The 13,781-nt window shown below is 37.3% G+C and overlaps 1 protein-coding gene across 22 annotated transcripts in view; it reads right to left on the bottom strand.

The window, feature by feature from the left end:
* The window catches only part of LOC109422898 (disintegrin and metalloproteinase domain-containing protein unc-71), a 1,549,374-nt gene that overhangs the window by 50,466 nt on the left and 1,485,127 nt on the right, over nt 1–13,781 (bottom strand). For 12 of the 22 annotated variants that reach the window (XM_062845410.1, XM_062845428.1, XM_062845429.1 and 9 more), the window contains one exon: nt 9,004–9,142. The exons of 4 other annotated variants lie outside the window; for them this stretch is intronic. In XM_062845410.1, the coding sequence (XP_062701394.1) occupies nt 9,004–9,142 (139 nt within the window). The remainder of the gene's footprint in view (nt 1–9,003; nt 9,143–13,781) is intronic. 6 more of the 22 variants (XM_062845414.1, XM_062845412.1, XM_062845425.1 and 3 more) reach the window with 1 other exon arrangement.

Genomic DNA, 13,781 nt, shown 5'->3' with positions numbered 1-13,781 from the left:
GCATCTCATCAAATTCAGTTGATTAGAGATGTTTCGAACATTTCGCGCTTCAGTTGCTCATTTGGTAACAGGTTTTATCGTCATGGACGAATGTGTTTTAACATCAACAGATGAACAGTTGAATGCTGAGTTTACCAAAAGTATGTTTTGAGTCAATCAATCGAATCAGTTTATCACCGTTAACGGCATACTATCGTTAAATAAGCAACAGTGAAGCGAAATGAGGAAATCATCCCTGCACTATATTGTTCCCCTGAATTTTCGGTTATTACTCGGAGAGGTTAATGTACATGATGAATGCTGAGTTCGAACGAAAGAACAATTAAACGAGTGATCAAATTGAAGGAGAAACAGTCTTCTTTTCTCAGCCTATGGTAGTTAAGAGTAGTGACAAGAAAGAGTGATAAAAGTAATAAAAAGTAATTAAGATTGTAACGAATCTAGTGATAAGCATCAAGAAATACTGTTAAAAATGTGAATCAAATGGAAACAAAATACAAAATTTTCTCTTGATTGAACTGAAAGTCAGAGAATCGATTCTGGAGTATATGTAGGTTGTTTTTTTCTCGTTCGTTTCGATTAAGAACGTGACATTGAGATTTGAGCGAATTGGGACTCGGTTGTGGTGTCGTCGTGTGGTTTAGTTCGGTTTGTTCGGTTGTTTTGGATGGTGGTGGTGTGTTTTATCTGGATGGATTGAACACCATTTTAACGGATCATTACATGCCACTTGGGAAGTCGAAACTTGTTTAATCAATTTATAACGCTGTGCTGCTAGAATGAATGATCTTTAAGGCAGTTACTTTCGTGGGGCTTGCCCCACAAATGACTAATCCAAGCCATTATTTCTGAATGATACAGCTTAACAGTCCGGTGATACTCAAGAGATATAAACAATAAATAGTAGCAGATGTTGCAACAATAGTAGGGAAACGAATCCTCAGCAGTTAGAAGAACTCGAGCGTACATAACGGAGGCATGAAACGGAACGCTATGTGAAGAATTCATATGGTAACTGGGCATGCGTGCCAAAAAACTGCGCCGTAGCCGTCTCAATTTTTGTGTTCTCATGCAAGAGATTACTCGTATGGGAATTGGAAAACAAGTCTCACGCTTGATTTTTACATCAAAAATCATTCATTTATGAGAATGTTGAGGTTAAACAGTTGGCAGATTAAATCAAATGCTCATATTTATTATATATATTATCAGGCATAGTTTTAGCCAATCATTTTAGAATAAGAGATACTGAGTTAAACGACCGATACAACTCATGCACGATTATGTGACTACTGAGTTTGGTGCGAGAAATCTCGTTCCCTTACAATCTCAAGCAAGAGTTTTAAGAATATGAGATTTTCCCGTGAGTGATCCACGTCGAAAGGAATGATCTAAATATGTCGATGGTGTCTATTTTTAGCTCTTGCTCAGAATATGAAACAGTCGAAAGAAAGTTTTGTTCTTCATTGGTGGCTTCAAGGAGGAGTGATAAAAGGCTCAGCCTTAGTGATAGATTTTCAACCTATACTGATAGACTGAGACCGTCTCTTTCAGTTTCACGGTGCGAAGAATCAGCAGTAGCCGCAGACGAATAGCAGCAGTTGGGTTTAGAGTGAGCCACAGGGAGACCAAGAACTTGAGCAGCATTCCCACAGATGACACGTAAATTGAGAAGTTGAACTTATTAGGGATCACGAAGCAGGTGAACGAACTTATCATTAAACCATTGGTGGCTCCCAGGAGGAGTGCCAACAAGTATCAGCCTAAGTGAAGGTTTGAAACCCATACTGATCGACTGATACTGTATCTTTCAGTTCCATGGTGTAACAGCTCTGAGAATCTGTGAACTCAACCAAGTATCATTTCATGAGCAAACCAACCAAGTATCATCCCTAATCATCTATCCATTCCCACATGGGTTAAGGCTGGTTTGCGAGTCAGTAGACGGAATAAACAGAAGAGTGCTAGAATATGAATTTCCGGTAGAACTTTTTAAAATAATGAAATCGTAGAATGAAAGTGTTGACATAGCGACATCCTGCTTAGTTTGCTTCTCTGATCAATTTCGTTCCAGAGGGATAAAACAGCGATGGATCTACCTTCATTCAACAACTATACCAGAAGGAAGTGCATGATTGCTGGTAGAAATTTAAATAGTGATATCTGAGTGTATCGTAAGGATTTCTAGACAACAAGGCAAATACAAAACAAATGTGACAAGCACTGACAAATAAGGTTTGTTTACAATTATCGCCATATCCAGCACATATGTCACAAAAGAGAAACAGCGACAGCTTTGGCAGAAAAATCCTGACGCGGTACACCATGAGGGACTGTATTCAGCCATTCTATGACATCTACTTTACATAGACGTCTACGTTCGATGATCGGAAATTGCAAAGAGGAGTGTTCCAACCACATGGAAGGAGAAAGCAACCACAATCACAGTGGAAAGGTCACGAATCTATTTGCCGTTTGGTGTGATGAGGTGTCCCCCTTAGCAATATCAAGCAACAGATTAAAATGAACAAGAAGTGCTGTAGCGCTGTGAGATGCACGAGAATTTTGAAAGTGCACACCGAAAGCAGCACCATGAGAGCCAGGATAATCTGCTGCAGGGAGACCAAAGAGAGATGGGGCTCAGCAATCGTGGTTTTACGCCGAACTTGAGGAGCATTCCCCGGGATGACTAGCTAATTGAGAAGTTGAGCTTGGGAGAGTTTACGAAGCAGGTGAACGAGCTCATCATGAAATCATAATTGGTGGCTCCCAGGAGGAGTACCAACGAGTATCAGTCTTAGTGAAGTATTTTAACCTGTACTGATCTACTGAGACTGTTTCTTTCATGGTGTGACATGGTGTGAAAACTCTGAGAGCCCAAGCACTCAACCAAGTATCATTCCATTACATTACAATTAATCTCACGCTCAAGCAGCACACATGCCAAAGAAGAGCACCAGTTTCAGTAGAAGATTCCTGACTACTATTTATGGCCTCCCTGCTAGCAAATATAATCAGAAGATTACATAGACGACTACAAGGACGACCACATACGACGAATGTATGACGGCCAGAACACAATAACCCAACCCACAGAGACCCAACAACAACAACCACAACAACATCAAGCATCAGACGAAAATGAACATGGAGTTTTGTAGCGAAGCGCGATGCACAACAGGAGCAGTAACAGGAGAATCAGCGGCAGCTGTCGACGAATACCAGCGGTTGGGCTCAGAGTAAGCCACAGGTAAACCAATGAGACATGGGGCTCAGCATTTGTGATTTTATGGCGAATTTGAGAAGCTTTCCCCAGGATGACACGATAAATTGAGAGGTAACGCTTGACAGAGAAGTAAACGAGCCGTACGAGTTTGTGAAGGATAACCACAGTGTGCAGTTGCATATAAATCGTAAGGTATGAGTATCGATGTGGCCGTTTCAGCTGCAGAACGTGGGCAGAAGACGCCCTGAACTAGAGTGGAAACTGCAGAGAGGCGTTGGTAGAAGCCTTATTACAAGCAACGGTTGTAATCCAGCAGACGCCGAAGAGCCATCGGAGCACTTGTTCGGGGTGATGCCCAACAAAATAACTGCGCTTCTCATGTAGGTGAGGGAAGACCTGTAAATCGTCACGACGAAGACAAGGCAAACGCCAGAGCTCTTCTACAGGAGGCGGTGGTCAAGTGCAAGGATGAGATCACGACGGAAGTGGAGCTGCGGCTACACTGACCAAGCAGTGTAACCTGAATGTATTGTACCTGTACAAATTCGGATATGGAAGGCATTGGACCAACCAAAGAGGGTACAGTTAGCTGAAAGCCCCAGCGAAGTTGAATGTGACGGTGGGCAATGAAGGCATGGGGACCACATTCCGCAAAGAGGTCCGTGAACCCATCATTGATGTGATGCACTGTAGCCCGTAACTGGCAAGCATGGGAAATAATCGTTCAAATATGATGTTTCCCTCATACACTACCACGCTGCCACGTACAATCTGAAGAGAGTGTACTTTTCCTCTACGAGGGCGACGCAAGAAACGCCGAGAGGAGGACGACAAAGAAAGTTCTCTTTCCACGGCTCAAACACGTTGATGGGATGCAATCAGACACCGGAGAAATTAAAGTTTATAATGATAAGCTCCTTTGAGTGGCAAAAGAACTAAAAGTAAGGAAGGCCTCGGTCTGGATAGTATCGTCAATGTTGTACTGAAGACTGCGATCCACGTGTTCATGATAGTGTTGCAGAAATGTTTCGACCATAGCTACTTTCCAGACATTTGGAAGGTGTTCCTATCAAAACAAGGCAAACCGCCAGCAGTCCCAGCATCTTATCGACCGATCTGGAAAGGGAAGTCTGCAGTGGATGCGACTCAGTCGGTTATTGTGAAAGCGGAAAAAGCGATAAAGCAGAAGAGAAGGGTAGTTGGTTTACCGCCAATCGGAAGCCATTGCCACAGTATGAGGGTTCGCGACTATCTGTGCAATGTTTTGAAGAGTTATTTCAGAGTTCTGGTCTACGAGACAAACCAGGATCAGAAATCGGTATGGTGGCCAACCCAACTAACAATCGCCAACCGCAAACAAGCATGCATGCTGAATTGTTGCTTTATAATAGTAATTATAGCTGAACTAAAAAAATGCTGCAAACCCCAAGAAACAGAAGTAGTTGGATAACAGTTTCTTAAGCTGAAATTTGCTTAAAAGTGGTTTGTTTCACCCTTATACAGCGAAAATGTTTGTTGCGACATTACTGTACAAGTGCTATTTCAATTGAAAATGTAGTCAATGTTCAACTTTTCGTATTGGTATTAACAATGATAATTTAAAACACTTTTCAAGCGTTTGATAAGATTTTTATTCGACTCGCAGTAATTCCTTTACAACATAGTTTAACAAGACTTTTTCTGCTTCTTGTTAAGTTCATATAAAAATTAGGACATGTATCTGTATAATGTGTTTTTCATAAGTCAAATAAGCGCTTTCGTGTCATCATACTTCGACTCAGAGTACATGCTGAAAAAAAAACGTGCTTTTCACTGAACAACAGTTGAATTAATCTGTTGTTCAGTCGTTAACCATAATGTTGTGCTAATTCCCCAAGTAACAATTATACTTTTGTGGCAATCTTGAAGTAATTTCTAAGATTGAATAATAAAACTTAGCAATAAAGCTCTTTGTTCTGCAAATCCGAGATAAAATAGGTATAAACTATCCATAAGACTAATCTGGCCCACTCTCCAGGAGATTTTCAAGACTGGTTTTGAAGACTGCTTTGAAACTAGTTGTACTTATGTACTAACACTGATGATTGGTTATAAGAACTTCATAAAACTTTAACAAGAATAGCTTGAAGCACGTTGATCTTTTAGCTGTCTTTCTCAAAAATGCTAATAGTGCATGATAAATGAAATCTTTTACCTCAGCATTATAAAGATGCGAACTAGTTTTGTTTCATGAATGAAATGTTAATTTAACTGCGAATTAATTTTCATCAAATTGAAATGGCTAATGCATCAAAATTGCCTGACAGATCATTGATGACAGGGAATCAAAATTTTCCGTGCCATACCCACTTTGTCGTTGATATGCCACCCAAAACATACGAAAATAACAAAGCGCCTCAAAAATAATATCATTCATTGATATACGAAGACATAAATTTCCTATAAAAACAAAAGGCTACGCCACTTTTTCAATTCTTTCTAATCATGGCTGCCGTTCCAAGCGAACAAAACTCATGCAGCCGCCATCAATTGTTATTACCTTTAATCCAAACCACCTCAAAACAATGATGGAACCAAGTCGCCTTGCATGAAATCTACAGCATTTATTGAAGATTGTTTTTACTAGTGATGATCTTAAGGCAGATTTGTTCGTCTTAAATGAAACTTATTCGTTTTATTCAAGAGTAACAGCCTTTGACAATTGTTTGTTTACCTTTTTGGAGCTAGAAAGTTGTTTCTGTACATTTTGCTTCAGGAAGTGCCAATTCTATTATAGTTTTGTCTATTTAATAAGTGCATTTCTAAAACTTACTAGTACATATTACACTATTTAGCATAAGCACGAGAAGAGTCACAGTAAGTACCCATTTTATTTTCGATTCAAGCTGCTGTGGCCTGTGTGAGTAACTGGCTGAAGGTTGGACGACCTCAGCAAGCTACTCGCATTTTTGATTGGCTATAAAATGAATATTTCGTCGATATCATTACTTTTGAGCACCAAAACGGCAAAATTAACAGTGAGCAAAAATGTTTGAGTGTTTATATTTGCATAAAAAAGCCAATTCATTGCATAATTTATTATTTGAAATAATAAGATTTTTTTTATTCCGCATAGTTCTTGTTCCAGACTAGTGGCTCTAGCTCAAGAATTGAAAGCTTTAAGAAGTTTTTAAAGGAGAATAACTCAGATGAATTGTACTTGAATAAACGAAACATAAACTTTTAATAAAGTTTGTTGCTGTTATGTGTTGAAAATAACTTCAAATACGTCTTAAAACTTATTATAAGATCAAAAGCCTTGGGGAATCAAGTTGTTTTATGCGCAATTTTCAAAATTAACTTGAAGAAAACGTAAAAACCGCATACGAACGGAGATTACTTTCTCTTGATAAAAACAACTATAAATGTTTCATGAATTCTTCATGCTATGATAAAGCTTCCATAAAAATAAAAAAATCTAAAAGGAATTTAAATTGTTACTTGGGTCACCACTTCTGAATAGGAGTCGAAATCTGATCATTATTAAACCATGAGAAGTTTATGTTTTGATTTGAGCACTGTAATTCATTATCTCTAGGATGGCGCAGATATAAAGGCATGCAGCTGGCAATCGACGGGTCTCGAGTTCGAATCTGGATTTAGGTAAATTTATGTGTAGTTATTATTTCACAATATTTGTTCACATCATTAAGTTCCAATCATAAACTCTCGTGGAAATTGATTTTTTTTTGCTTTTTTTATTTTTTATTATTTTTGCTAAAGCTGAATAACAGCTTTACTATGTAGTTGTAAAACGATTTAACAATAAACAGTTCAGTTGGTACACAACACTATGCTATAGTTTCTCCAAATTTGTGTGAACAAAACCAGAACAAAGATTGTGCCTGAAAATTATCCAAATGTTATTCAGCATCATGCTGAACCAATTCGTCGTAAAAGTGTTTGTAAAATGAGTGATTATTAGTTGGGAATGGCAATACATGTGGCCTGTACGCACAGGACGATATCATTGTAGGCAAGATGCGTTATAGTCGGGATTATCCGTATACGCATCATCCTGCCCGAGGATGTTGATTGTTAAAAAAAGGGGGATTGACAACGCAAGAAAGGAAGGTTTGAGTAGACTCGTTGACTAGGTGTCAGCAAGAGTGGGACAATGCAGATAAGAGAAGGCTGCCAGTACTTTTCGAATGTGTCAGCCTGGACGTCCAGAAAACATGATGACGTGAACTTTTACCTGCCAACTGAGAAGTGCACAACTTCTGTTTGTCTGCGATATAACCAGTGGTGAAAAAGGTCACATCATGAAACAACCAGGCATGGGAAGCACACGCTCAATTATTGTACTTCCCTTACTCACATTCGGGTGTAGAAGTACTTGGAGCAAACTCGCGAGTAAGTACTAACACATAAAAAAGCAGAGTCTAAATTCATTTGCTACTACTTGATTTGTGATTATGATGGTATCAATGAGTTTCTATTTTTGATTTAGAGAAATTTTACCCCGAAGGGTGTGAGTTTCTATATGAATATGTTTGATTGATTTTTTTTATCTATCGGTTTCTCAGAAAATTATTGATCTCTGCTAGAATAAGTGCGGAAACGTGAAGTGTGAAGAATAAGCCTAATTTAAAATTCACAAATAAAAAGTTATTAAAAATGCGGAAACTCCCAGGAAGAGTGAACTCGATACTCACGGCACACTCATCAGTCATAAGTTCTGTTTCTAACTTTAGTTATTGTCTGTTGAGTTCACAACAAAATTCACCGCCTACTTTCAATCGACATCTGAGATTCATCGTGATGAATAAGTCAACGTCTCAACAAGCTGTTTGGTTGGCGACGACTCTGGCGATGACTTTACCCGTGACGGCTTCATGCCGTCGCATTCCATTAGGTGCGAAATCAACAATCTACTGTATAACACCGAGTTACGTTAAAATGACTTGTTACTTAAGTGTGTAAGAATTTTGTCAAACTCCTGTAAGTTTGGAAGTTTTTCAAGCGTAATGTAAATAGCTCTTGGTTTGATAACAAGCAATTTTGTTTCAATTCGAAATCCAAAAAGTTGAGTATCAAATTCCTGCCTATAAAGATCATTCATTCCACATCTGCATTCTCTTTTTTATAACTGAAAGACTTTACAACAGTGTACAGTTCAATTACTGACAGAATAGTTGCACTGATAGGTAGGTAATTACTGGGATACGTCGAATGCAAAATTACCAAGAGGGATTAAAAGTAATTAATCAAACAAACACATATCAGGCAACACTTGGTTGGTTGGAAACTGGCATTAGACAAATCCATCAGTGATGGAACCATTCATGAATAATGACGGTAGCATCATTTTTTCCAGATCATTTTCATTCATGAACGTTTCCTTTGAGTTTAAGTTTGAGTTTTATGGTGGTTTTTGTGTGCTTTTAAGGTCTTTGTCGTTGTTCTGTTTATTTTCTGTTTAAGTTGCTGTTTTTAATTGCTTTTGGCTTATTATGTCTTCTACGTTTAACAAACTCCGCTGGGGTTAGTTGTTTATAACTAGCAGCAATCTAATGCTCGCATTGTGTCGCTTTCTGTTTACATTTTGGTAGTATTTGCAAACTGTTGTACTGGTTATGGTAGATTAGTTTGTTGCTGTTGTTGTTTCTGAAGTTGTAGTTGTTGGTAGTTTGTTTGTTTGTTTGCTTGTAAGTTGTTGGTAGTAATTATAAGGTAAGGAAGTCAAAAAAGTATAAGAAAAATCGGAAGGAAAAAAAACGAAGAAAATCACTAACCTTAGGCACAAGGAGAAGTTATTATGTACTACAACTGACCTGTAGCACAAAGCCATCAGAGCAAACGTTACAAAAACACCCCCAACAACCGACATTAATACACCGACTAGAAACACCGTGTTAGAGCCGTGGTAGTTTGCTGTGGAATTGCATTTTTTGGATTTTTTTTTTGTTTCGGCATCGACGCAAAGTGTGTGCAAACGGCATTTTTTTTTGTATTGTATGTGGTTTCGAGGCGGATCAGTCGGTTGGCGAACGACCCCACGTTTTTGTGTTTATTTTGATGAAGAATGGGATTTTTTTGGTGTTTTTCGTTTGTTTTGGGTCATATTTTATATACAATGCAACGGTCGGTCAAACAGCGAGAAGAGAAAGGGAGAGAAAAAGAAAGAGAAAATTGTTTTATAATCAACTGCTCTGAAATGAATTGGAGGTGAGATAATTGGAGATTTTCCGCTACGGGGAGTTGAACGTTGGTTTTATTTCTAGTTGTTTGGGATGGGTGTACTTTGCACTACATTTGAAAGGTTGAATTTTGGTGTAGAACTGAGAACTAACAAAATGGCGCGTAAATTTTGCTCGTTTGGTATGAGTTGCTACGAAAAAATGGAGGGGTAGGGGTTTGATACTTTTTATCTAGTGCTTCGACAGTTTGGCATGACTTTGGCGTAGATTAGTAATCACTTTGTCCAATAGTGGCGCTACAATCGCTGAGGAAAAAATGCACTATATATTTTTTAAATGTCATCCTTATGACAATGGTAATCATGTGAGATAATTCGAAAGATGTGTTGAATGAATTTTGCATTCTTGGGGCTCTAGGAGTGATTGATGTCACGCGCAGTGCCAAGCCCATTCGTGCGCTGGTTTGGAGAGAAAGAGAGATGTTAAGTATTTTTATAACAAGTATATATATTAATGCGATGATTGTTAACTCAGTACAAAAATAACGCTATTGGTAACTCCTGTTGAGATATTCAAGTCTAGTCGGTGATTTTCCATGAATACAACATCAAATTTGTGTGGAGTATGTACTTTGGGCAGACGACCCGTTACGATATATTTTAGCTATTACACATACAATTTTCAAATTTTCAGGAGAAATAAAAAGAAAAGAATAATATTTTGTTTTACTAATTTACCGATAATTACTCTTGTCTTAAGGACTGTTCAATTTATAAAACGGACAACTTTACAAGGCTATAAAATGAAGACGCGTAGTTCAAATTTAACCACCCTTGCTTCGTTGTTCAGTACATCATCTTTCATTATAGTAGTGATTTTTGAATCGAATAAAAATAGTTTTAATTAATAGAAAATGGGCCAGGTGTTAAATGAGGTGAATTTTACCATTGCTGAAAATTGATAATATAAATTAAATTACTGTTCACATATGGTATATAGTTTTTAATATCAGATAAGTATGTACCATGCTGCAGCAGCATGAGTAATAAACATTCTGGTGAAGCTTAAACTCAATTGGACAATTAGTTGTTGAAATATTGAAGTCTCAAGTGAGATTCGATTTTTTGATTAAAATTCAATTGTAAAGCAAAAAGGACATGAAAATATTCAATAAACAATTTTTTTATGCATCCAATCGAAAATAGGAATGATGTGGTTTCAAATGCAGAAAACTGCTTCTTAAAAGCATTGCTGGTTTGGTTACTATTGGTTACTACAGGCACTGTAATCAAAACAGTTTCGTTCTTTGAAGGTTCTTCCAAATAACAATGCAACCTAATGCAAATTTTACATAACATTGATGTTGGAAATAAAAATTTCTACATCCGATTGTTATTAAATAAGGTGTACAATAACATAGGATCAACTTTGTTGAAAATAAATAATAACAAGATTTGCTAGAGTCGAAAATTTGCATCAATGGAGCAAAAAGAATGCAATTTTTTACAATGACCATCTTTATGGATTATTTTTTTTATGAAGAATGCGATTAAAGTATTTTTTTTCTTCTGCATCATTCAGAAAACATTATTCTACTACTCTGGACAAATTTTTAGCCGAATCCGTTGTGCTATTGCATCACAGGAATCAAATAAATATTTTTTAATAATTTCTTTGTAAACAAGGCAACTCACTTTATCAAGCTGAAGGCTGACTTGGTGCATTATTACTAACCAACTATTGAGCTTAACCTTTAGTAGAATAGTATAAGATTCCAATACATTAAAAACTTCATGAAAATATGTATGTTTAGTATGTGGAAAGTTATGTCGAATTTTGAGAAATGGGTTTTTATTGATGTTTTACGAAAATCGCTTCAGTTACACAATAAAGAACGTTTTGCTTAATGTTATATTTTTCCTACATTTGAGAATAGCTATAGAAAGTTATGCAAAAAACTAATAATGATTTTATTGAAAAATAAAAAAGATATCGCACAAGCAAGTTGTCCGTTTTATAAATTGAACAGTCCTTAATGGTAGTGATGTGCAATTGTCAAACCCAAACGATGTGATCATCACTTATGCAGGCATGTTAGAATTCATCACGAATTCTTAGAGTGTATAAGCTAACGACCTTCTAAATTTTTGACGAGAGTGACGCTCATCACGTCTGAATGCTGACAGAAAAGACAGAAGTGATGATGCAAAAGTTTGTCCTCTGCAGATCCCATTTATGACTGTGTCTACGCTGACTAGTTTATTACTGTGAGAATCAGTGCTGATAAATGTCATGAATTTCACGCGAGTTTTGTAATTGAATATAGCTAATAGCATGCTCCTCACTGCGAAATTTCATCGGCGAACACCGGTTTCAGTTACCATTTTGAAACTTCCATTTGTTGTGTGTAGCTAAATGATTTCATATTTCATATATTATAGAAGGTTTGATAATTTACAAGACTGATGGGGATAAGATAGACTGTAGTGGAATCAATTTGCGAGTTACTGATTTATAGGCATAAGATGATAGACTGCTGGCACTGTTATGGTTTTATAAATCGTTTCAATTTCTAGCTATGTCTATGTCTAAGAGAAATCAAGGATCTTCTGCAAATATATCTGCAGCTGTAGTCATTGCACTATAAGCAAAAATGATTGATACGTCTGCAACGAACAAGCTGGTTTCCAAACGATTTTTGAAGCAGTGCTTTTCTTGCTTATGTAAATTCTCACTGTACAACGTAACTCCATTTTCAACAAAGTACACTAAAACCCCAATTTACGCTCAAAACGGGGGGAGCGTAAATTGGGGGAGCGTAACTTGGGGGGAGCGCTATTTGAGAATTAGTGCGTAAATCGGGGGAGTGTTTTTTTTCAGTTTTATAATTAGTTTGTGAAGATCGAAATCACAAAGTTCCTAACCTATGAAAAGGTTAAAAGTTATTCAATTACAATTAATAATTTAGCAGTTTTGCTAATTTCAGTGGTTCCCAATCTACGGTCACGGGCCAAGCGAATTTCTCAAGAATCAAAGGTGTGAGGATAAAGTGAAAAGGTTTTTCGCATTCTGCACTTCAGGGAGTATGTACTTATCACAATGTACCTGTATTGCAACAATCAGTGGTTTCCAACCTATGATCACGGGCCACGTGAATATCTCAAGAACCGGAAGTGCTAGGAAAAAGAGCAAATGTTTTTCGGATTGATCATCTCAAGGATCAGTATCTCTGATAAAGATATGTTGATAAATCAGTGGTTTCCAATCTATGGTCACGGGCCACGTGAATATCTCAAGAACCGGAAGTGCTAGGAAGAAGAGCAAATGTTTTTCGGATTGATCATCTCAAGGATCAGTATCTCTGATAAAGATATGTTGAAAAATCAGTGGTTTCCAATCTATGGTCACGGGCCACGTGAATATCTCAAGAAATGAAAGTGCTAGGAAGAAGAGTAAATGTGTTACGGATTGGTTATTTCAAGAATCAGTATCTCTAATATGGATATGTTGAAAAATCAGTGGTTTCCAATCTATGGCCACGGGCCACGTGAATATCTCAAGAACCGAAAGTGCTAGGTAGAAGAGCAAATGTTTTTCGGATTGATCATCTCAAGGATCAGTATCTCTGATAAAGATATGTTGAGAAAGCAGTGGTTTCCAATCTATGGTCACGGGCCACGTGAATATCTCAAGAACCGGAAGTGCTAGGAAGAAGAGCAAATGTTTTTTGGATTGATCATCTCAAGGATCAGTATCTCTGATAAAGATATGTTGAAAAATCAGTGGTTTCCAATCTATGGTCACGGGCCACGTGAATATCTCAAGAACCGGAAGTGCTAGGAAGAAGAGCAAATGTTTTTCGGATTGATCATCTCAAGGATCAGTATCTCTGATATAGATATGTTGAAAAATCAGTGGTTTCCAATCTATGGTCACGGGCCACGTGAATATCTCAAGAACCGGAAGTGCTAGGAAGAAGAGCAAATGTTTTTCGGATTGATCATCTCATTGACTCGGCAAATCTGCTATCGTGTATAAATTTTTATGCTTCAACTAGGCAATTGAGAAATAGAAATCTATTTGCTTTATACAATCATCGAAGAGATTATGCCAAATTTAGTCCTTCGAATCGAATGATGTCTCTTTATAATCAGCACTGTGTATCAATTGATTTGACCATATCACGAACAAATTTGAGGAAATATTTCAACTCTTTAAGAAACAATAGGATATAGATACAGCCTTAAGTATATATGTAGTCTACGTTATGATTGACGAAATAAATAAATAAATTAATATCTCATCTCTCATCTAATCTCTCATCTCATCTCTCATCTCATCTCTCATCTCATATCTCATCTCATCTATCATCT

This window comes from Aedes albopictus, chromosome 1, assembly GCF_035046485.1.
Source record: "Aedes albopictus strain Foshan chromosome 1, AalbF5, whole genome shotgun sequence".
In the NCBI taxonomy this organism is placed as follows: domain Eukaryota; kingdom Metazoa; phylum Arthropoda; class Insecta; order Diptera; family Culicidae; genus Aedes; species Aedes albopictus.
Note: the sequence above shows the minus strand (reverse complement) of the source record. Positions and strands in the feature narration are given on the sequence as shown.